Consider the following 26,029-nt stretch of genomic DNA (forward strand, 5'->3'; position numbering starts at 1 on the left):
TTATAAGTTGGGTGTTTTAGTACAGTAATATTTTATAGTGGCTTAAATTTTTGGAAATCGGAAAAAAAACCTAACTAATCATCAAAATATGTCTAAGAAAAGAACATTTTCAGCTGCAAAGGTAGGTCTGAGAGGGGTTTCTGAAAGGCTAATAAATTCCTAATAAGTAAATATTTAAAAATTCCTACAACACGAGGAGGATCCCCGTCCACCTGTTCTCTCACTCACATCTCCACTTTCTTTACTCAACTCAAGATTTGTGCAAATGATAAACACAGTTTAAAAACATAAAAATAGACAAGGTTTATTTTTTAAACTAAGACTCGTGTAGACTGAGGAGATCTTGTTGAGGCGCAGGTAGGTAGGTTCCTCGGGGTGGGTTCTGGCAGCGGTGGGCAGGCAGGAATGGCTCTGAGATTATACTTACCACTACCCCCACACCCACCGTTATCAGCTGGGACAGCAGGCAGTACCACAGGTATGAGATACGGTAGATGTACCAAGCATACTCTGGCTCTTTTGTAGGTCTGCAACGACAGATACAGAGTTGTACAGCAGCATTTTTAAGGAAAGAAAGTACTGTGATACATGTGTTTTGGCTTTTGATGACCTAGATAAACTTATCTTTGACCCAAATAGAGTTCTAATCGATGTCTGGTCACAAACCAAGAAAGTTGTGACACCTCAAGGTAGTAGGTTTTTATCGGCCGATTTAGGCTAAATGAGGAAACAAGTTCAAATTGGATATAAAGATGTATCCCATACATATCTCAGCCAAGTTCGCTGGGCTGACAGATGATGAATTTTTTACAGCTGCGACATCAATAATTGGCCAAGATCAAAACTGTAGCTATTCACAAAGAAATTACGGTTCTGAACAAATATTTTTCTTATATGACTAGTACGTACACTCATTTTAGTAGAACATAAAGAGTTGGTAGGTAAAACAATAGATTACAAAATGTGGAGAGCCCTTGGGCTCTCGGGGGCTCTGTACGTATTTGCATAACACATTTTTGCTTTTACAACTTCATACATTTTAAATTCTTATCAGTTATTGTGAGACTATTCTCTTATATATTGTTTGTTTGTTTGATATGAATGTTCTTATTATTCTATCTAATACGTAAAAAGAATTGTCCTGAAACTGGGTCTGACGCTGGAAAGATAAAAATAAAGAGTTAAATTTCCTTGTAATATTTTGATTACACCAGATTAGATAACCCAGTTCTCAGAGAGTTAATCCAATGTTTACATGTACATTATCGTGCATTATCTTATCCAGGGCCGAATCCAGATTTTTATATTATTTTTTATGGCTACCGGTCAGTTTCTCCCCACGTTACAAGAGGGATCGAGGGTTTTTTCCAAACTTTATCGATAATCTAAATTCATAATGAGTTCATAAATGAATAAAAAACGTGCAACTCCCTGAACCTATAACTAATGTATTGATCTAATCTTTAATTTACTACCTTAAATGTTTATAATTCCTTGTGGAGTGATAAAACGTTTCTAATTTTTATCTTTGAGAAACTTATCTTAAAAAACTATGAATTGAACATGAAAAAATATATTCTCCTGACAAAAATTTGATTTTACCACCAATATTTTTAGATTATTCAGATTTTTTATATTTTGCCCAGGAACTCTCGATAATAAACCCGTAAGGAAAATAAAAATAAATATTTACACTCTAAATCTACTAGTGTAATACATTGTTTTTTAGGAGAATATGGAGATAGTCGTGCTTTAAGTAAGTAATCAAAAATTATTGTTACCCATACTTTCTTAATTTTTATTTTTTGAAAAGTGGTACAACCTATATGGTACATCCTAGTTCATTCAGGTTGTCTTGAATAAAAATTAAATATATTGTACAAACCACAACTAACTAGTATAAGAAGGGCTAAATTCGTTACTGTGGGTACGACTACTTTAAAAAAATTACAAAATATATAATCCTTACACTAAAGGTTTCTAAAATATATCAACATTTATAGAATTATATGTACTACAAAGAAATAATTGATATCCAATTTCTAAATTGTTTTTTATGTTTTGTTTGTTTTTTATGTATGGGGACATACTTAAATTTGTTACTATGGTTATGATAATTTTCTAAAATTAGCAAAACATAATTTTTACACTAAATGTTTCCAAAATATACCAACATTAAAAAAAATATGTGCGATGCAACCTATAATTTAATAATCATTATCTGGTATCCTGCAAATGTAGATTCGTAGGTGTATAGGCGTAAAGTGGCGTAAAGAGTGACATGTCTTTTGATATTTTCCAAGAAATTTGCATTACACTTTGGATTTGATGACAAGTTTTATTTTATACCAAACTCACGGACGAGATTGTCTTATTGGTTAGCCAAATTAAAGACTTAACTGTTAGGGATATTGATGGTTTATTAAAGGTTTAAAGGGTACTTGTAGTTTTGGTTCTTATTTCACATATTAGTACGTATCTACAGTACGTTTACGTCAATATACTTAGAATACAGAAGCAAAAACAATGTTATAGCTTAACCAAACCAATATACAGTGTGTCCCAAAATTACAGGACCAAACTTCACCAAATTGTTCAGGAGGTCAAACTGAACGAAAAATGTTATATAATGTATAGTCCTATCTTACTTAGTTTACTTTAGATCGGCCATTTTGTTTTTTACATACAATTAATTTTATTTTCAATACGGGTTTACCGATTTTGTTTAAACTTGGCATAAATATTATAAACATGAATATAAGTTGTAAAAAAAATATTTAAAAAAATCTTACGTGTATTTTCAAAATGGCGGCCATAATAAACGGTTGGTTTTCAAGTTATTTAAGTTTTAACATTTTAAATGGCCGCCATTTTGAAAATACATAAGATTTTTTTAAATATTTTGTTTTACAACTTATATTCATGTTTATAATATTTATGCCAAGTTTCAACAAAATCGGTAAACCTGTATTGAAAATAAAATTAATTGTATGTAAAAAACAAAATGGCCGATCTAAGGTAAACGAAGCAAGACAAGACTATACATGATATAATATTTTTCGTTCAGTTTGACCTCCTGAACAATTTGGTGAAGTTTGGTCCTGTAATTTTGGGGCACCCAGTATAAATATCTAAAAACACAAAAACACGCTAGAATAATCGAAACTATCTCACAAGTATATTGGTTTTGGGATTGTAATCTATTATTGTATTCGTAGAATAACACATACTGTGGAAAATACCTTATAACAATTATATTAATTGATCATCCTATTTTATCCTAGTTGATAATATAATGAAAGCAGATACACAGGGAGTTTTACTTAAATTAATTGTAACATGTATTCATAATAAAAGACATGGAATTGTAACTAGTGTCAATTTATACTCACTCAGTTGAGAGAGAGACGGTGGTGAAGTTACCGACGCATTGTTCTGTGGAGGATGGCAACACAGAGTCCACTATCTGGCCGGACTTGGAGGCCACTATAGACCCGACACATATCCAGGACATAATGATAACCCCGGACAGCAAACCGCATGTGGCTCCCTGTACATTACAAAACATTACTAACACAGACTGTTGACCGAGACGGTGGTGAAGTTACCGACGCATTGTTCTGTGGAGGATGGCAACACAGAGTCCACTATCTGGCCGGACTTGGAGGCCACTATAGACCCGACACATATCCAGGACATAATGATAACCCCGGACAGCAAACCGCATGTGGCTCCCTGTACATTACAAAACATTACTAATCATTATTTTATTTTTTATCATTTACTGTTCTAAATAGTGTAAAAATACTAGTTGATGTTCACATTTAAATGTATTTACTATGTATTAAATATTTGTATTTGTAATTATAAAAGGGTTTGCCTTAAAATATTTTACTATCAATTTTCTGTTATACATGTTTCCACAGATTACAATAAATCACCTATCGACTAATCGGTAAGTTCAGGAAATCGAATTTCTTCCGTACTTTCATTCTTTATACGCTTTCAGCTTTGGGGAAGGAGAGTTTCCAGGTCCCTGTAAGCTGTATACACAGCTCATAGGTTTCAATGAAAATGTTTATACGCATAGAGCCACATTTGGACTAGATGCCTGGTACTATGAAATTCTAAATACTAACCTTTATAATTTTGTTATAATGCCATTTACTTTACAGTTACGTGTACTCGTTATTTAATGTATTTATATTATAACTTACTATGGAACACCTATTATAGCTTTTATAACGACTATTATAAATCCAAAATTTTATACCACGCTTACTCATTATAAAGCAGTGTAAACGATTAAACATATTAAACTGACTATACACGACTTTATTTAATATAAAGCTATTACTCACAATGCTATTGGCTCTTTTGACATACATTCCGAGCATGAAGACGCCGAATAGCGACCCAGCAAATATACTGGACAGTGAAATCGTCACCTAAAATAGACAAAACTTATATTTAAAATAGTCAAATAAAGACATATCAGATCATCTTTGGTAAAATGATATATGTTGTTCATAACCATATGAAATATATTATGAAAGATCTAAGCAAAATAACACAACTAATTGTAAAAGACTTAAATGGTATTGCAGCAGTTTGTGAATGAAATATTTTATGAACAAATAAGTATTTTGGTAATATCTAACTATAAACAAAAGTCCGTACAGTATTGCAAAAACGAACGGCACTGGATCAATCATGATTGTAGGCTGGAATAATAAAACTTCAATCTTTTTATGAACAAATGGATCAGATACGTGTGTGTTCTTCATTAAAAAGAACCCAATAAACGGACAAACTTAAAAAGCAAAGTCCTTATTTTTTGTAGTAAAGCCCCCTTGGTGTCTCATTTTACAGATGTGACTACTAAGCACCCAAACGCACTTTCTTTTTTCTTGTAAAGTGATAATTGAGTATTAATGCGTAAAAGGTTTTAGATTATCTGAAAGCCAACAGTAAATAGTGCGGCAGAACCAATTAAGTGATTAGGCTGAGCCAGTTCTCGAACTGTGGGGGAGGGAGGAGGAACAACCTGTTATCACTGTCTTTCATCTGTGACCCCATTTCAGTATTCAACGTAGTTTGTATCGAGGATATTGAGGCCTTGCAGTGCGTGCGTATTACAAAAACAATAAATCGGTGATCACGTCGCATTCAGTGGCTACACGATCACCATACTGAGCGTTTGTGATTTCTTCTTTTGCATACGAGTGAAGGATAAATTGCTCAACTATCGCGCTCACACATTTCTAGAGCTAGCTGAGACAGCGGATTGAGAAGGTTACCTAAGGCCACACCCCCGTGATATATGTGAATACGTTATACAAAACTATGAGATCTTCTTCTTCAGTATTGTGTAAATAATAATCTTGAAGACATTGTTTTAAAAACTTACTAAACATGAAATAGTACTTACTACTGGTGCCTAAAATGTACTATATTTCTTTCTACCTAGACCAGTTACATTTTTGATCTCCTTAAAAATGTTTCGTTTTTATATCTAAGAACTCATTTTTTCTACCGCACCCTGTTGTATAAATATTGAAAAATGTTCGATGCATTATTAGTATTATTAATTAATGCTTGCTTTATCAAAAGTCTCAGAAATCCTGGTGTATTCTCTCATTCACAATCACTATAATCAATAACTGAATTAGTACTCACATATTTTGTACTATAGTAGTAGTTTATGATCAGCCATTTAGCTCTTTGAGCATTTAAGTACTATCAAAGATACTAGAATCTGTAAAATTCCTATGTTAGAAAGGTTCGAACCCACAGAAAGACGCCTAATAAAGTGGAATTAGTTGGGCGGAATAAAAATTGATTTTATAATACGGACTGAAATCTCGTCATTTATTTCATTCGGACGCTCAGAGTTGATGTACGTTAGCTTTAGAGAATAATAACGTAATAATCACAGACAAGGATCTCTTGAATATCGTAGATTTTATCATCGTATTGAATGCAAGGCTTGGCTAAATGCAATGGGTCAACTTAGAGACACAATAATACACAATGGGAGATTACGCACTTTAGCACATATGTTGAATGTTTTTTCAAAATATTGATTTTCGTATCTGTCTAATTATTTTGTATAGTTGAAAAATTGTATTTTACTATGAATAATTCAACAAATAATAAAAATTTGTATTTGTACACAACAAAGTTTAAAAATATATTTTTATTATTTGTTGAATTATTCATAGTAAAATAAAAATTTGTCGAGTATACATAATAACAAGTCAGATACGAGAATCGATATCTTATAAACTACTAAGAATCTGTTCTGAAGAGGTTTACATTCAACATCTTAAGCCTGGGGATTGATACGGTGTTCTACATGATAACATATTCTCCAGTAACATCCAAACGTCCTCACAGTATCTTAAACTACATGTCGCTCTCAAATATCGTATATTCTGTTATATGATTTTATTGTCCGTCAAATATTTTCCGTTCGTATGTGCAATAATACTTAATATACAAGTCCTAGACACTTGCAGTTTAGCATATAGATTCCTCTTAGCCAAAGAAGAACCAAACGTATTTTAGGGTCAACACGTATAAGGATAGTCCGTTCGTCTGTGCGGAGAACCTCTCTGTATCGGTTTATTAAAGTAGCAAGTAAAACCAATCGAAGACAGTAATGAGACTGTCATCATGCAATTGGTTTACAATAATGCCAATCTGATGACTGTCTTTTTGTACTATATTCGTAATGTTTACTTTTGAACTTAGCACACTTGGAGGTATTTTGAGGTTGTTCTAATTGCTATAGAGACTTGAAGAAGAGTTATGTACGTTAAATAAGTAGAGATGCCCATTAAATGAATACAGCTCTAACATATTAAATTTTCAATATAAACCATTTTTATAGAACCGATTCTACTAATGGTATTGAATGACTCTATAGAACGATACCGGGACAAGTCCTCCCATGAACGGCACCAGGAACACCAGCAGGTAGGACAGGACTCCGAAGAACAAAGCCAAGAGCTTGACTGTGATGCCGGCTTTCTTTTCTGTTAACCGCTCCTTGAAGCTGGTGCCATCCAACTCCGCGAACCAGATGGCTGCCAATGAGTTGACACCAGTAGAGACCGTGCTGGAACAGTCATTTATCTCACAATTGTCGTCAGAGTGAGTGCATCTTTTCTATGTTCTATGTTGTCATTTTTTATACTTTTCTATTATTACTGGGATAATTATAATTTTAGAATATATAAGCATGACACAGTATAGAAATCTGGTAAGGTACTATATATTGAAATAATAATAAATATACATAATGGTAAAAGAATTAATGAAAATATTTTTATTTCCTTATTTTATGCTATTATTTTATATTTATAAGCACTAAAATCGTTTATAAATTATCCCTCGACTACTACTATCGACTTATCTATCTACTCGACTTATTATAATTAGTCTCCAGATTAATTTATGTGTCCTCTTTAAATGAATCTATTGATATTAAAATAGGCATGTTTTATTATAAAGCGTCGCAGAGCGTAATATTTGTAGGACCGGCAGAACTGTATTTTTTATTCCGTAGCATTTAAACATATTCTACCACAGAGCATCGACCAAAGAAAACGGAAGAGAAGAAAGAAATAATGTTAACAAGAAGATGAAGCCATACCATATGCTGTGTAAATTATATGTATATTAATACAGTTTTGCTAGACGATAAAACTACAAAATTTAAAGATTTAATCGCAATTTATGGCGTTAAAATTAATTAAATGTCGAGACAATTATTTACTTACTATTAAAGAAAAGTGAACTTTGAAATGAAGGGAAAGAAAATGTGCAAAGATATAAAAACGAAACAACAAGCTTAGTGTTATTGGTTTGCAATATTATTTAACGGTCATATTTGCTATAGAAACATCAACCAAAGTTGGGTAAATACCTGGAGCAAGTAATTTTTGAAGTGGCTAGGGTTACTAGGAGAAACACCTAGTATCTTTCCAAATCCAATGTTAACATAAATTGAGTTATACAGGGTGTCAATTAAGTCTGGAACCTCTTTTTTAATTTTTAAACCACAATATAAAAAAATACCAAAGTTCACACGTGCTTACTGGTGATAGTAACGCACATATCTGCCCAATTACCGACCAGATAATCCCTTTGGGGGGGGTGGTCCACAAGGAGTCAGACAAAATTCTTAAATAGCAGCATAGGTCAAGTTTGGTATCAAATTAAAGGTCTTACTTAGCAGAGTACAAGGCCGCAAACTGGACTTAAAAAGGTGGATTCATTCAGTAGTTATAGCTATTTGAATTTTAAAACAATTGAACAATGTAAATTATTAAGTATTACAAGTAAACACCAATTTTTAAGTACCTGTGATCAAAGTAAGTGTTCAAAATGTTCCCCTCCCATCATCGCGATGTAAAGTGATTGAAATACACAGCGTTTCAGGTCTTTTAAACTCCATGATCCAACCAACTTCCAAGAAAGAAAATCTCCAGCGTGTGAATGGAGGTGTAAAAAAATGAATATGTCACGACCTCCGGCATATACAGTAGTTGTAAGGCCAGACCGGTAACATCTTGTACGGTCTCAGTCAGCCAATTTACAATAAAATATTGGTAAAATATTTTATTTGTTTATTCAACATAAAATTTAATGGTTTCATTGTAATAATGAATAATAAATATAATACAGTTAGTCGTTAGGAATGCAGGAGGAGAATATACATAATTTCATATAGCATATGAATTGTAAGACCAGATCTGTCACCAGTAAGCCTGAAGACTTTCTATACGTATAGCAGCTGCGCTGTTAATTAGCAGTAGACACACAGGAATGTGCGCTAAGATTCCTTTGCTTAGTTAGCGTCTGGAACAACGTCACTCTAGGAGGAAGTCCATTGTTATCAGAGCAGCCGTGCCGGAGTGTTGAACGCGTCATGCTCGCGTGGTATCGCTCTCTCGCTCTCTCTCCTGTTCTAAATGCATGGCTTTTAAATCTGTTTTAAGTAAATTTCAAATTCTTCATCAATTAAAGTATATTGTTTTATTTGGTCGATCAAGGTAGTTTTTATTTGTTACAAATAACTAAATAACCTGCGCTAGGGTCCATTATCGCGTCTGAGATCGAACCCGAGAACATTCTAAATGAGTGACAAATGTGGTCGAGGCCATACATACATGAATTGAAAACCACTTGTCTCCAAACCTTACTTGAGTTCTATACACATACAATACACATTCAAAAAGATTGTTGCTATTAATCTACAAATCCAACCACTATTTCTTATTTGACAAAACAGCTTTTTTAGACATTAATTCAAATATTCGGTGGATTCGTTTATTTTGTTCAACTAGGAATTTCTCTGTCTCTTTGGCTTATTTTTATTGATTTTCAAATTAGTGTTTAGTAAAGATGGTGAGAGGATGAAAGTGTCTTAATAAAATTATAGTTACAATAGATCTTAAAACTTCAGTTGATTATAGTACATTATTTTATTTTTCCTAAAATAACCTATTCAGTGAAATTATTGAAACGTAGCTACCACTTCAGTATTTTAAAATTAAAACTTAATTTAGTTTTTTTTTTTAAATAAGTTATATTTATAAGTGTTGGTTGTGCTGTGATTAAAGTGAAAATATAACTATTCACCTGAGTATGAGGAGCGCACATTCCATTTTGTTAGTTGTCACTCGACTTGACAATGGCGATGTTTATGAATGTTCATAAGATCATGTCAAGAACATTCAATGAAAGAAGAGTGTTTATTCGGTGCAAGGAGCTGATGTGTTTTGAATCATACAATATTTATTTCTTCTACATAGTGATGCAAATAATCTGGGGGAAAATACTCTAAAACCGTCAATTGGAGATGAATATATCATTCGTATGGGTTACAGCAGCATAAATGTCTGCGAGAATCTTTGGTGATTAAGGAATTGCAGGACGTGATATTTTAATATAACAGTGATGGTAATTTGTTTGGTGATTCTGGTTACAGCATATCTCCTCGGTTGATCATGCCATTCATTCCACTTCAAGACATATTTAGCGAGAATTTAATCGCAATGCAATCCTAAAGAAATGGTAATAATAGAAAAGGTGTTGGAGACTCTCAATATAAAAATAGATTCTCAATACTTGATAATTGCACAGGAGTGTCTTTGGAAAAGGGGACGTAAGCATCTTAAAGACATTGTAAAGATGGGTGAAGATGTGAATGAAGATCCATTTGACGAGGATGAAATTGGTGGAAAGATGTACAACAGCGTTGTGACGAAGCAATGGAGCGGACGAAAGTGATATTATATGATTGTTTTTGTTTAAATAATAGTTTTAAAGATTAGTGCATTTATCAGACACAGTAATAAGTTTTCAGTAGCCAATGTAAGTCGTTAAATATGTTAGTGAAATACGAACTATATAATAATCATAGAAAAGCCTATATAAATAAAGGGACACTTATCTCCTCCCTAAATAAGACATATCATTATCATTTTCTTCGTTTCCATACCCTCTCACCCCCCCCCCATAAAAAACATTCAGTACGAGCTCTGAATACAGTTTGGTTTGGAAGTTACATACGTACACAGACACCTGTAAGGGTCGATTTGTGAGAACTGATAGTGGTGCACATATGTCTATATACTTGAACTCGCGTGTGCACACGAGTAGGCACATACATACAAGACAATTACAATGTCATGAATGAAATTATGCAAATTAATCATCATTTTGTTAGGGTTAGGATTTAAGGTTTGGGTCACAGATCTTCTGAAATATAAAAAAATGGCCATAAGCTAAATTACAATCTGTCTGAATTTCTTTGTCTGAATTTTTAACGTTTTGCGTTTCCAACTCTGTTCTTTTTAAAACAACATCTTGTCAGATATTTATAGTATATTTTAATATTTAGCGTATATTTTTTTGGCTTACGAAATAAAGTTACACATACATAACAATAATTGGGACATTAAAACATCATAGTCACAATGATAGTCTTGAAGCATTATATTCTCGCATCACATCACAACAATATTTTGCCAATAAGAAACTCATTTCATGCATGTTAATTTAAAATTTTCTACGATTCATTGCTATGTAGTGAGGTAGTTTGGTTTGTTAAATTACTATTTAAAATTACAAAACCTCGAGATATTACAGAAAAGCCGGGTACTAACAAAGTAGACGAATTACCTGAGGCCAGCACTAAATATGCCTGCAAGGAAGAGTCCTGGAACCCCAGGGTATCCTTGCAATGTTGTCATCACGTATAAGGGGAACAGCTGGTCAGGAGTTGTCACGGCCTGCACACACATTTCATTAATTATTTTAAACAAAATTCAAAGCTTTTTTACATTTTATATACTTGGGAGTTTCTAAAACCGACGATCGGCCTGAGAACAGAGCCAGAGACTGGGATCTTTTAGAAGCCGGAAGTTTCTGTAGGTTGGAAAATCATAGAGGTTGAGAGCTGTCAGAGGCCGGAGTCTGCAAGAACCAGAGATATTTCATGGATTGGCTCTTAAGGGAGTCCGTGAGCTACTAAAGACCGGGAGCTCTCTGTAGTCGGTGAGCTAGGCCGGTTCCTCCCAGAGTTAGTGTAATTTTCTTTCAAGAAGCTTTCAGGAACCAGATGATTTATAGTGCCCTTGAGTATCATTGAACCAGTTATGAACTGAAACAGAAATTTGCCTGAGTATTGTGGCCGGTGAGCCAAAAACTTCTTATTATAAACTTAAATTCAATCTTAAACTTCTCTTTACATAATACAAAAAGGTGATTACTTAAGGTGATTTTGGTGACTGCTTATTTCTACAATATATTATTGACCTTTTGATCCTGTAGTACTGGTTTATGATACTTCATTTTATTAATTATAAAGTAATTTCAAGCAGTTTAATAGTAATATGACAGAAACGTCTTTTTAAAGCCCAAGTTTGAGTGTAAATTATTTAAAACCTTATTTTGAAAAATAAATAAATAAAAATATTCTTACACCTGTCAAGAGTGGATCGCAGTAACAAAAGTAAGCGAAGATGAGCATCCCGGCATACGCTGTGAGGATCACCACCAGAGTCCAGCCCACCATGTTGATCCACAGCATGCTGGAAATACAATAATAGGCTAAAATTATGTTGGCCATTAAAGGAAGGCCACTAATAAAGAACAAAGGACACTCGACAGAGTCGATGAAGATAAGTTATAATGCTTTTAGGCTTATATGTGTTGAACACTTAATAAACATACTTATGTCAACATATATCTTACCCCCACTAGCTATCACAATTATGTAAAATCTGAAATTTATTCTTCTAGACAGATTTTAGTGTGTTGCTTCCAAGGGGATTTAAGGGCAGAAACATCACATCTATCTCCAAAGCAATGGTGTTGAGGATTGGAATAAATTACATTACAATTATTATTACCCTATGACACTGTAAGGGTTTACAAAGCCAGATCAACTATGAGGTTAGGGAATAATATAAATAAAATGGAGCTTAATAGGAAATAACTGACGAAGTATAAAAGACACAATGGGTTATAGTTATTTTAATAATAATATGTTTTCAGCACTTACTTATTTATTAATCTATCATAGGTTACAGTCATAACAAACTGTGGATTCAATTTATATGATAATATGTTTGTTTTTTTTTTACCTTAAGTCGAAATTGCTTCTATTTTATAAATTCACTAGCTGTTTCCCGCGGCTTCGCACGCGTCTCTTAAGCTTTGCCCGTATATTTCTTTGCCTTCAAATAGTGTTTGGATATTTTAATATACGTAACTACTGTGTTGTAATTGCAGTTTATAATGTGCAGGCGCTTTGATAACTTTTATATCTTGCAGTACAGCCTGGTGGTTAGTTACATCAATGGGCATTGCGTATAAACCTTCTACATAGAAAAATACAAATTTTCATAGTGATCGGTCCAATAGTTTCTGAGTCTATAAAGGACAAACACACAAACATTCATTTTTATATATTATGATTGCAGAAACAGTTTAAACAAAATTTGTCGTTTCTCTTAAGCTTACTCTATGCTTTAAAACTATAAGTGTAAAGAAATTTATATATAAATATATTTTTTGTCGCATTATATATGTTTACAAAGAACAGCTGATTAAAAATTTGAAAAGACTCTTTCACTTAATAACATATGTTTGCTGCAATGCATTTCTTACGGGTATTTCTGTAACCAGTGGGGCGGAATCCTGAATCGGGAAAGGGATAAAAAGTATCCTATAACCTTCTACAGATCAAGACGAACAAATTTAAAAAAAAAATTAGGCGAATCCGTCCAGCCGTTTGTGAGTGATGCTGTTACACACGAACAGTTTCATTTATATATATATATAGATATAAATACTTTTTTTAAAGATTTTAAAGACGTAAACAGTCTGTACCTACTTTCTGGCTTGTTCGTTGGAGCCGACAGTCAAGTACCGCTGGACTTGGAGCTGGTTTCCCCCATAGATGGCTACATGAAGAAATGAAGAGCCAATAAACGAAGACAGAACAGAATAGCGAACTGTCGGGTCCCAACTCCAACTAAAAACAGATTTCAGCAAAATAAAATTGGTCTGTGAATTAATCATTACTAAATCCATATTGCATCATTGTTGTAACACAGCGTTTGCAAGTTGATATGTATTGCACTTAATTGTTAATATTCGAACAAAAACAACAAGATATTTATCACATACCAAAGAATTGGTCTACCGTTTACAGTGACCTTTATAGCTTCATTATAGGCATCAAACTTTCAAGTGGAATGCCGCTAATATAAAATATTCCAACCTCATAATAAGAAGATTTATTGTGATCGTTAAAGTCTGTTTCTACTAAGATATGCAGTGTTGGTGCTATAAGGTAAATTGTAATAAAAAGTATGTCTATGATTCCTAACATCACTAAACGAAAATTCAATAGCGGTTCATAAAAGGTAAAAGGGGTGTAATACCATTTTGCAAGTAACGAAATTGAGAGCATGACTTTTGTGCACTTAGGACAAGGTGCTAAGACACTTCTTATATCACTTAGTCCTAAAAGGACGTTTCCGTTTACTTCCGGATTGACAGGATACTCAGGACGGGTAAGGTTGGCAGTGGGGCCTGCCTCCTGCGAGATACCGCGAGGAGGATACTAGCGGACACTATATCTCTGTCATGTCACCGTGGAAGAAGAGAAGACATTAATTGACTCCCGCTTCGACTGTTCACTCTATTACAGCTTATCCGGTCAAAGCAGGCTGAGGACAGAATTCTCTCATGTCCAGACTCGCATCAGCCCCTCATTCATCCTCCGCAGTAGATTTACTCTTACCCCAAATATCTCGATAGTTGCCGTTAGTGATGTGACGCTCCTGGACAACCAGAGGGTTGTAAATGATACTTCAGTTTTGCTGCATCCAGTGTAGGTTCAACTGGAAGATATAAAAAAGCCCTAAGGGAACCTTTCTTCTGGAGTAGAACTAGAATTTTGGAGCATGAAAATATATGAAAATACCCACAAAACATAAGTATTTTTACTTTAAATTTATAGAATAATTATAACAATCGCTGCTGTGCCATCTGAACTGAATAGAAGGACAACTTACGTAAAGAGATTAGTACGGTTGAAAGCTTGGTTGCGCTCCCAGACGACTTGGAAGCCTCCGATGTCCGACGTTCCCTTGGCCAGAACGGTGAACATTGCGGCGTACAACACCACCACTTGGAAGGTGTCCGTCCATACCACCGCCTTCATCCCTCCCTACAGTACAACCCTCCGTCAGCCAACTGGCACATCTCTTCAATAACCTCAATAGTGTGTCCATATTAACATAGATTTTAAGGAAATGGCATATATGCTTATCACGTGTGTGATTTGATGCTAATAAGCCAAATCTAAAAAGTTTAGTTTTTTAAATATCTCACATGTTAAAATGCTAGCGCAGGAAGTGTGTCCAATACATTTTAATTTCGAAATACAATGAATGATCGTGCTGATTTATGGAAATACATATGGTATTGACATGTTTGTTATATACCGGATGTCTTAAAAATCCACTTTGACACTAGTGAGTGAATGTGTTACCTCCCTCACAATAACTTAACTAGTGTAACTTAAACTGTGGGGCTTTATACAACAATTCAAACTAGAATTGGCCACCAAGCTTGATAGAGTAATATTAGATACCTGTGGTTTATGGCATTCTTCTTCTTTGTATAATACCTTAAAAATTAGGTGTCACTTGCTAGAGGTTGCTGTTTAAAAATTTAGACATGGGGTATTAAAAAATTAATGGGGTATTTTGGGGGGAGTTAAAGATGTGCATACCTCAAAAACACCTCAATTGGCCATATAAACACCTCCCAATGTAACTCACTCCATCTCTATTCATAAGAAAGTTAATGGAGGGGGGGGGTCGTTTAAGACACCCGGTATAAATAAGCATTAATCATTTATTGAGAGACAGCTCCATCTGTTATGGACTGTAGTAAGATTTAGGCTTAGTAATGGGACAGAGGTACAACGCTGTAATAGTAGGAAGCAGCAAGGGCAGTAGTAGAAGATCCGCCTACTACTTCATGTATAATCCACATAGGTTAGGCAACATTTATAACATTAAAAAGAAAACAGTAGTGTACAGTTAAAATTTGTATAGTAAGTAATTACACTTTCACTTACAATTGTCGTATAAAAGATGCAGACAATGTACATTATAGACACCACGAGCATTGTATTGAATCCGGTCACTGAAACAATACAGGATTGCGCTGATATGATAGTAAAATTACAATAACCTTTGTATAAAATATTGCGCTGAACTTCTATTGAAATAAATTTACAGAGTAATAAAAAATGCAAACATATAATAAAATGTAATGTTTTATAAACTAAGGGCACAAAACAATGTCACGCTACGTAAAATAAAAAGTGGAACGACGTTTTATGCTACCTACCCTGATGCATAGCCAGAGCTGGAGCATAGAGTACCAGAGCTAGGTAGAGCACCTGTATACAGACAAAACCAAAATTCTGTTAGTATTATTCCATTCTGCAAGAAATTTGAACACTTGTAAAAACCTACAAAGTAAAAACCTTTATTATTAAAATGCCATAATAGTTACATATAATATTTACTTTTTTATAATATTAGTTTCAGATAATGATTTTAAACCAGCATTCGGAGATTTAGAACTCGTCCATGGTAGCTTTTACAGTCTACTGCATTTTATGGTAAAATGTCATTATTATGAAAATACTGTATGTAGAGATTTAATAAGTATATCATAAAATAAGTTCTTGGGTGTAATAAAGTAAAACGTTTGAATGAAATCTTAATGCATTTATATGTCTTTTTGGCTGGTAACTTTGGCTTTTTAGTTGTTTTGAACTATCAATACATCTCACTATTAAATCTGTCTCTTTATTATAACATATTTAACAAATAGCATGTTCGTGATTTAAAATTAGTTGACTAAAAAACTAAATACAAACAAAATTTTAAAATGTACGTTGTTATTTTGCGAGAAAGAAATATTTTATTAAGCCCACCATGAATATGGAACATAGATTAGGACAAATATTGGCCTCCAAACCCTTAAATATCGAAAATAGCAATACCGAGTTCGACGCGTAGCTGGCAAGTGGCTCCTCGTTGTGGCCCTCGGGCTGCAGATATATGGATGGATCAAACGCTTAAATTCATTGTCTACTACTAATTTTTAATTTATCTTGTAATAGTCGTTAACAAAACATATCCCATATAATAATATTCCAACCTATGTGTTTCGAATGTTATGAAGAAGTTATTGTTTACCTTCTATTTTCTGTCGCAACAGAAATTTTTCGGCAGGTTTATGTTTAATATATTTTTATAGATTAACAAACTAAAACTTAATTTTAAGTCTCTGACCATAAATTATTGGCATGTTTGTTATAGAATGGTAGTTTTTATAGTTTATATTTAGAACCAAGAACAGATCATGTTTTTGAGGAACCCCTGCTTTACTTACAGTGATGTGAGTTTGTGGGAGATACATTCTATAGTTATATATGTACATAATTTTTGAAATTATATTTCTCGGAAATTGTTTTTTTAATTTTAATTTGTTATAAAATTCGGCTTTAAGAGAGTTTTGGTAAAACGTTTCTCCCTATGGAAAAATTTTGTTTAATGTCTCTCATGTTAAATAGGGTAAGGCTTCGTATTTTTGATTAAGCAATTAAGACACAGTTGGTACCTTACACATCAACAGTTTTATTTTTGATATTATTTATATACATATATAAAAACAATAATAAAATTGCGAACTGTCAGATCTCAACTTCAATTGGAAACATAATTAAATACAATTAATTTAATTTTAAAACAGCTATAAAACGTTTAAAATATAGATATTGTAAGTTGTCTGGAATTAACATAAATGATCGTTTACTTTTAATTTCCACCCAGATCATATTTGAATTATTTATAACAAAGAAAATGTTAAAATAAATAACAAAACAGCCCTTCTGGCAGTGTCCTTAATTATAAGTATCCAAATCATCGTTTGAAATCATATGAAGAAAGGGCGATCGGTTCTGTCCTTAAACTATGTAATGATCTTTCCCAACAAAGCTGTTGCCGCCTTATTAAAAAACATTACTGGATCATTTACTAACAAATAATATGAAATTTGTCTTCATTAACGTTTCCAAAACTATAAACCATAATTTAAAAATTCCGTAAAAGTATTTACAGTACCATTAAAATGTTACTTTTGTAGTCAAGCGTATTATTAGTGTATTATTCAGTTAATACATTACAGAATGTGAGGTTGTTAGAAATCTGTATTTATTTATTATATTGTTTTTTTTAGAAATTATCTTACAATAATTTTCGAAAGTTTCACTTTCGTACTTATAGTCCTAGCTAAGTTTTAAAATAAACTACGAGTATATTGTCAGTTTAAAAAAAGTATTCCCAGACATCTGTAATCAATATGTAAGTGATTTAATTTTCTCAAAGTATTCAATGCAAACCTTAATCAAGCAAAGCAGCATATTATTGAATCCGAGATGACGAGATCTATGTGACGTCAGGATAGTTTGTAAACTTGTTGACTCTGTTGAACAAGAACCGGCTGCTGACGCAATGACATGTGGTATATTTGACTTAAAACAGTCGTTACCTTCGGGCGTCGCGTCGTTCGAACACATTATACAGTTTTTAAGGATTTATATAGTTTTATACTTAGATTCTACCGACTATTAAATACCAAAGATTCTGAAGTTCTTTCCGCTGCATTATATAAAATTAATGGATCATTAACTAAAAGACAATATCTGTCTTCTTTAATTTTTACAACTACTTTGATAAACACATGTGAGTTTTAAAATTTTATCAACAATACTATTTATATTAGTGAAGTAGATTAAAATTTTAATTTCTTAAACATTAGACTTGTACCAGAAAGATCTTTTTAAGTAATACAGTTGCATAGTTCTTGAGGAAATGTCCCTCTCTCTCGCTGCGGTTATTCCATACCCCAAGCCAAGGAAGAACAGAATCCACTCTTAGCACCATCGTTACTTAATTACTGAACACGCCTGTGTGTGTTACAGTTTTTGAATGCCCCTGCAAACTGAAACGAATTTGACATTTGCTTTATTTTATTACATTAATAAGTGTAATAAACGTTTTCTAATGGCTCCCTGAAGAATCAATGTTAATTACTAACAAACGTTAACAACAAACACTGGAAGAACTGGGCTAGACAGCCTGTACGAAGTAGTCGCAGTGTCAGAGAGAACATTGGGAAATGTAGTTACATAGCATTAATATTCCGAATATAGTAACATTTTATTGATGTCAAATCCAATAACTTGTCAGGCTCAATGTAACGGATATTAACTTTTTCTTTCTATTTTAAGTATCATTTATATGACGTATAAATAGACAATTTCATGCCGCGGTGAAATTAGGGGATGTTAAAATTATATGTTTTCATTAAACAAAACCAATATTGTTTAATTTTACATTACCCTCCATCCACAATCTTTTCCTCTTATTAATAATATAATGTTACTGTGGTGATAAAATCATATTTTAGTTCTGCTTCAGTGAGGAAATATTGAACTAAATAATTTTTAACATAGAAATAATTATTGGCAAAAGGTATATTAGTTAACTACTAGAAAAAATGTCAGTTACAAACGTCCTATATAGAAATAGCTAGTAAAGATATGCACGATTACTTTCGCCAGTCATTGTTTAGTGGTAGTATTGCAGTATAATGTTATTGAATATTCTTTCTGTCAGTCATTCTAATGCATTACTAATAGGTAATAATAGTTAAAATATTGTAATAATAAAAAGACTCTTACCATTTGCACACTGAAAAGTAAGGAGGCCAGCAACTGCAACCAGCGATTGAATCTGTGTCCGAAGTACTGTAAAATGCAAGACATATTGAATAATTTTAAGTTAAATTTGTCTTTAAAAGATTACATAAGTACTTAGTTGAAAGTTATAGTGTACAATATCCGTGTACGATATATCTCTCAGAATGCAAGACCTGTTGGTGTAAACTTATTTATTAACATCCTGAAAATATGTAAAATTTGAAATACAAAACGTTTAAATACATAGTAATTATGTAGAATGATTAAATATTAACATTCCTTTCAACTCTTAGGAATAGTAATTTATTTTTAAGAGTAAGATCTAAAATATTAAACGTTTTCTCACGAGGAAACCTAAAAATATCTGCAAAAATAGCATTATGCCTAGTCATAACAAAATATATAGTAAATCAAGGTATTATTTTATATTAGGTCTATTCATTAGAACATGACGAAGACTACTTGGTTATGGGAAATGTTATTCCATATCAGATTAAAATTCACATAGGTCTGATTACAAATACGTACAATTGGAGTGATTACTTTATAGAAACCAAATCACGAACTGAATTAGTAAGAAAGAGACTAAATTTTAAGCTGTTCACATTAAATTAAGGTAGACAAATTTTCTCACATAAGTAGTTACATTTTTCACTGACCTGGTAAGCTGAAGTGTATTTTGCTTTGCGATAGAAGGGAATCATGACGTATCCGACGAAGGGGACGAGGAAGAAAGTAGCAAGACCGAAGATCCACATCTGTGCACCATACTGGTACACTTCGGCCGGCTGTCCCATCAGCGTGATGGACGACAAGAAACTGCAGTGAACACTGTATTACTGTATTACTGTATTATACTCAGAAACGTGTAATGTAGTTTATTACACACACATACAAATGATAAGGTCAGGGGAATAATTTCAGTTATGAAGGAAACAGAATTTTTCCGATCATTTGCAATCGTTCAGTAATACAAAAACATCAGTATCACTACGTTTTGAGATCTGCAATCTGATCTCATCTTCAGGTAAATACTAACCTAGCACATAATTTAACTGAAGAATAGAACAGATTGCAGATCTCGAAACGTGGTGTTAATATTTTTTTTGATTACTGAACGATGGCAAATGTCCGTATAAATCCTGTTTCCTTCACAATCCTTCCACTGTCAGAAACAAAATATTTCAGTTAGTTCTCAGGTCCGACGCTAGGGCTGCGCCACGTACCTATGGTTGTTACAGTACAAATATTTACTACCTGGTACTTCACACTCACTTCACATATGGCAGTCGGAGCCCTCAATTTTTCCATGCCTCATTTTAAGCATTGGATGAGTAACCTCTGAGTTAGTTATTCAATCAGAAGCAATTGTGTATAAAACTGCCAACCAGTTCAGCGGATGTCATATGCTCTTACATCCTCAGTGCCGGTGGTCTGCGCGTGCTGACACTTCAGTGCATGCCAAGCTGTCCCTAGTTTAATATTCCCAGCCCACAATCGCCTGCATATTCAATTTTGGTGTCTTAAAGGGATTCCTCACTGGTCAAAGGACAGAAAATTAACTAACAATATTATTACATTTTTCCATTGTTCTTATGTGTAGCCATAATTGCAACGAGAAAAACAGAATATACTAATTATGTCATATACAGATAGAGTATGTTAATTTAATCTGCATTGAAGTTACGTCTGTGGTGTCACTCGATACTTCGTTGCATCAATTTTAAATATGATTAAAAAATAAAGAATGAACCACTGCAAACACCTTGTGAAAATTCCACTTAAATATAGAAAATCATTAACATCATTAACCTAAACTATGGTTAAACGCAAATAATTTTTGGTTTAAAACCAAAATCATTGTTGGAAGTATCTATACAAGGTGAGTAACATATCACAAGAATAAAGAAATTGCATGAAACATAAACTGTAATCTTAATTTATAAACAAATAAATCACTTAACATGCACACTGTCATACAAACTGACTCAGGAATCTCCTAAAATATTGGAGTCAATATTGGATTTATTATTATTGAATATCATATAAACATAGTTTTATATTATTGAAAAAAAGAAAGAATGAAAGAAAAATTGCATCAAAGATGCTTTTAACAACATTTTTGTTTGAGGAGTATAGAAGATAAATTTACCATGTAATACACTCTAGTATTTGTTTGTTCTTACCTTATTATTACATACATGATTTTTATACGTAACAATTTGGTGTATCGGAACCTTTAAACATTGTGCTATCTATTTTTTATTATAAATTGTGTAAAAATCATAAACTGCTTTTAGTTTTTTTTAGCATTAAATAAAATTGCATTCATATACGAGACTATATTATCACCTCTATAGAAAGTAAACAACACGAACAGTTATCGCAAAGTGAAACCAAAATATATCTCTAAAACGCTTTCTCGTCGTTTTCATTCAGCTTTCTATTGCGAGTTACTAATCATATTCTGATTTAATCTGACAACTTTGTTCAATACCTTGGGTATCAAACAGGTGTACTGGCGTACCTTGGCATTTCTTAGACGTACTTTTAAATTTTTATAGCTATATAACTCCTTATAAATAGGTTTTGTTGGTATTTAGATAAATATAACTAAGGTCATAAACAGTCAGACTTTGTTAGACTTCAGACGTTTTGGGGTCGGTTTATTAGTAGTTTATAGGAATACAAAAGTGTTAGGTATAACAGACGTTTTTGATCATGGTCACTAGATTCAGGTAAGCTCTAACGGTATACCCAACCTATCAGGAATTACTGTCTACCTAATCATAAAAAAGGATTAGATCGATAAGGTTTATTGTTGTGTAATATGTTTAGCGAATAGTGTATATAAGCTATGTATTGACGACTGAGATATGCATAGGATATTTATAATATAGTTCAGAAACAAACAATACTTGTTTTTTAATAATCAATATTAAATAAATATTAGGTTCTATTAAGCGTCGTACTCACAGATGTTCCAAAGAATATGACTCCACTCATTCATACTTTTGGAATTCAAAAAGTGAAGATTACCTATTTTAAATGAACAGACTTAATGAAACCATTTGGCTAACAGACCAGAAGTAAAAGTAGTTTCAATAAAGATTGTATATTTCGTTGCTGTACAGTGACATCAGTTTTTTAGGTTTTTACATTGACTGAGATAACCGGCTAACCTGGCCAACATCGAGAGAGCGACAGGAAGGGTGCCCAGCTTGCCGTTGGCGATAAGGAACTCCCCGGGTGAGTTATCACTCTCCTTGGCAGTCCCTGGGCGGAGTATCCTGCAGCCGTGGTAGAGCCCTATGCTCGTGGACACCAGCAGCATACCACCGAACACGGTGTAGTCTAGCCAGACGAAGTGGAGGTCCTGGTCGGCCACGGGCAGGCGGGAGTCGGCCATTCTGTGAGGACACAGTAGTGAACTATAGCAGTAGTTAACAACATCCGTAGAGAACTATATCAGTAGTGAACTACATAAGAGAACTGCTCCATTAGTAAACTACGTATATCAATACAAATATAACATATACAATTACATATAATTTAACATATAACAATACAAAATAGTAGACTACATCATTGGAGAACTATAGAAGTAGTGAATCACAGTACATCTGTAGAGATGTACTGTATATGGGCAAGAACTACAATACATCTAGTAAGCAACAATACGTCAGTAGTGAACTACATTAGTAGAGAAGTATAGCATTATTAGTGAACTACATAAGTAGCATTTTTGAAGCATATTTGTAGAGGACTTGCATTAAGAATAAAGCATCTAACTGAATACAGACGATAATAATAGTTTTGTTGCTAATTGGTTTTTAGTATAAATGTATTAAAAGATTCGTACACGATACTTACTTGTTCCTTTGCATTCCGTTTAATTTCCTAATAATGGAGTATTTCTCGTTTGCAAAAGATAATAGAGTTTCTTCTAGTACAACTACTTTTAAATTCTGCAAAACAGTAACTCTGAGAGTATATCATCTAACTTAGTCCTTTCATTGCAACTTAATATGAAATTTATTGTAAGTATTAACATTTTTCTAGTAGTTCATGTCATCAATGGAAAAAAGAGTTCATACAAAGTTCTTAATAATTTATTGTAGTTTCAATACCACATGTTATTTTTTGTACTATCTTGTTTCTATCAACTTTATTTTTAATTTTTCTAGGTCACGTATGCAGTTTAATATGGCTGTTTCGTGTGCAAAATATATAATGAAACATTATCGAGGTTAGAATTACTTACCTAATTGAGAGACAGACGTCCGCTGTGTCCACTAGCCAAACACTTTCTACACTCTCACACTCACAGGCGATGTGCGAGCTCAGTGACCACCACCGCCTTCGGTAGAAAGCTTGACCCTTTATTGCTATAAAACACGTTCCTAAATTAGTTCATTACTCTTAGTGCACAATGTACGTAAAATGCATTGGAGCTTGAAAGCTTTTATTTTTAGCCATTATTGATGTAGATGCTCAGATTCGTTTTCATGAACTTTTGAATCTCAATGTATGGCGCTAATAATTTTACAGTACATTTAGACAAACTAATTCCACCATTTAAAATACTTAAAAATCACTAGTATTATAATCATACCAGTGACTTTATCAATGTTATCGCGCTAATCGTGATTCTCTATTAATTTGGGAGCCAAGAGCCAATATGCATTTTACTCGTAAAAACACAAAACCTACTCTTTCATGAAATCAATAAAGAAGATTCTATACATCTAAGCTAAACTTATATTAATTTTCATTCAATTAGAAAGAAATTGATCATCAGCCGCGCTAGTTTTAGTGGCGTGTAAATAGAAGGATATCAAAAAGGTAAAAAATTGGTAACGTTTTCTAAAAAAACTCTTCACAGAAAAAAAATCAAACATCTGATACAAAAATGAAATCAGCGCCAGCCAATGAGTTTAAATATAAAACATTTAATTGTAAACGAGGACTTTAATTATCTTAATACTTAATTATTATTTTATGCCTGGCGGTTGCTTATAAAGATGAAAACATACAATGTATATGAATAATGTAAAAATAATTTTGCATTTTTATCCTACTTCTTTCGTAGTTCTTTAAAACTAGCACGGTGACAATACATTTTTCTTTGGGAAAAAATTCGTTTTTTGCTGACACCTGCAACATACATTGTTACTAACTGAGAGATCTTCGTTGCTCGTAAACATAATCTATGAACGGATTCTAATCAGAGATTTAGCTAATTTAATGATTATTTTTATTCGGGTTATTTATACGTATAACTAACTACATCTGAAGAGAAAAGAAATTCTAATTTAAAAAATATAAGTTAAATATAATAAATGTTTTGCTGCAGTATATCAGTTATGATAAAATAAAAAATTATGGTTGCCTGTAAAGTCGGTTTTACGGGCGAAGATTTTACGTGACAACGTCTTTTTCTCGGTAGAATATTTATTGATATGAATATTATTAAATTGCACAATAGGAACAAGGAATTGAATGAAAATAAGAATTGCACAAATTTTAACTATAGAAATATATTTTGTTTACTAAAACATTGTACATAATTTGAAATTAATTAAAATTTGTTATTGTAAATGGTAAAGTTGAATAAAACATTTACTAAAATTGGAATTTGAAATTCTTGCTAAACACAGTTAAATTCTAACTCCGCGCGTGGTGATTGGTCGGTTTAGTTCGTTTGTTTGGTCGCACTGTTATGACAGGTTAGAGGTTATAATTTGTTATTTTAAATGTTTGACTAGCAATACGCGCTGTTTCTTCTCAATCGACTGAATTACGATTGATTGCAGAGTGATTTAAACTAATAATTTACTTAACACTATCAACATTTGTCAATAGTATGACATAACCTATAAACTCAGTTTCTCAACTTTTGTGTCAATCTAACAATTAATCAATCAATCATAGTTTACGATAATGAAATATCAGTGTACAATTATTTACCTTTATTGTTGTAGTTGTTGTAAATGACGAATCTAAGCACTCCACATTTTCACGAATAAACATAGTTATCTGCTTTATCCCGTGCGGCGGACCCACAGTTATCTGCTTTATCCCGTGCGGATCCCGTGCGGCGGACCCACTGGACGGGCATCGTAACGTTACCGGGCGTTACACTTTTTCATGAGTGACTCCGAGCCGCAACCTAATTTAAGACGTTGTCACGTCAAAAATTATTTGATTATTTGTATTTCAACATATAAAACTAGCAGCAGATATACACATCTGGATACTTTTATTAATGGATTGTTGGAAAAATCAGAATGTTGGGAAGATAACATCCCTTTTCCTCTCTTTCCACAAACGCTTCGGATCTAACGCTTTTAGATTTTCTTGGAAAACACATTTAATACTCTACTTTGTTTGGGCATTAATATTATATAATGGTTAACAAAAACAAGTATACTTTGTATTATATTTATATCTATAATTTCAATAAACATTGAAGAAAAAAGTACTTGCTCCGCCTGGACTCGTACCCGGATCTCTCACTTGCCGGGTGAGCCGGGGCGTAACAAAGCTCTCTACGCACACTTTTGATAGTGTTCCTTTGTTGAAATGGAACAGAGAATCTCAATGCAACCAATGAATGCTCTACCTTGGTCCGTCCATCTAAGTTTTTTA

At 33.0% G+C, this 26,029-nt stretch overlaps 1 protein-coding gene across 1 annotated transcript in view; it reads right to left on the bottom strand.

Annotated features, from left to right (window-relative positions):
• Positions 1-278: 278 nt before the first annotated feature.
• Positions 279-26,029, bottom strand: part of LOC124362751 (sodium-coupled monocarboxylate transporter 2-like) — a 31,515-nt gene continuing 5,764 nt past the window's right edge. Inside the window, exons 2-15 of the mRNA XM_046817505.1 lie at positions 23,643-23,766; positions 22,561-22,788; positions 20,038-20,197; positions 19,361-19,426; positions 15,952-16,003; positions 15,677-15,744; positions 14,604-14,758; positions 13,415-13,555; positions 11,999-12,107; positions 11,197-11,306; positions 6,940-7,123; positions 4,362-4,448; positions 3,393-3,735; positions 279-527 (exon numbers count right to left, since the gene is read on the bottom strand). Coding sequence (XP_046673461.1) covers positions 3,571-3,735; positions 4,362-4,448; positions 6,940-7,123; positions 11,197-11,306; positions 11,999-12,107; positions 13,415-13,555; positions 14,604-14,758; positions 15,677-15,744; positions 15,952-16,003; positions 19,361-19,426; positions 20,038-20,197; positions 22,561-22,787 — 1,524 coding nt within the window. The 5' untranslated portion in view covers position 22,788; positions 23,643-23,766 and the 3' untranslated portion in view covers positions 279-527; positions 3,393-3,570. The remainder of the gene's footprint in view (positions 528-3,392; positions 3,736-4,361; positions 4,449-6,939; positions 7,124-11,196; positions 11,307-11,998; positions 12,108-13,414; positions 13,556-14,603; positions 14,759-15,676; positions 15,745-15,951; positions 16,004-19,360; positions 19,427-20,037; positions 20,198-22,560; positions 22,789-23,642; positions 23,767-26,029) is intronic.

The sequence above is a fragment of the Homalodisca vitripennis genome, chromosome 5, assembly GCF_021130785.1.
Source record: "Homalodisca vitripennis isolate AUS2020 chromosome 5, UT_GWSS_2.1, whole genome shotgun sequence".
Taxonomy (NCBI): domain Eukaryota; kingdom Metazoa; phylum Arthropoda; class Insecta; order Hemiptera; family Cicadellidae; genus Homalodisca; species Homalodisca vitripennis.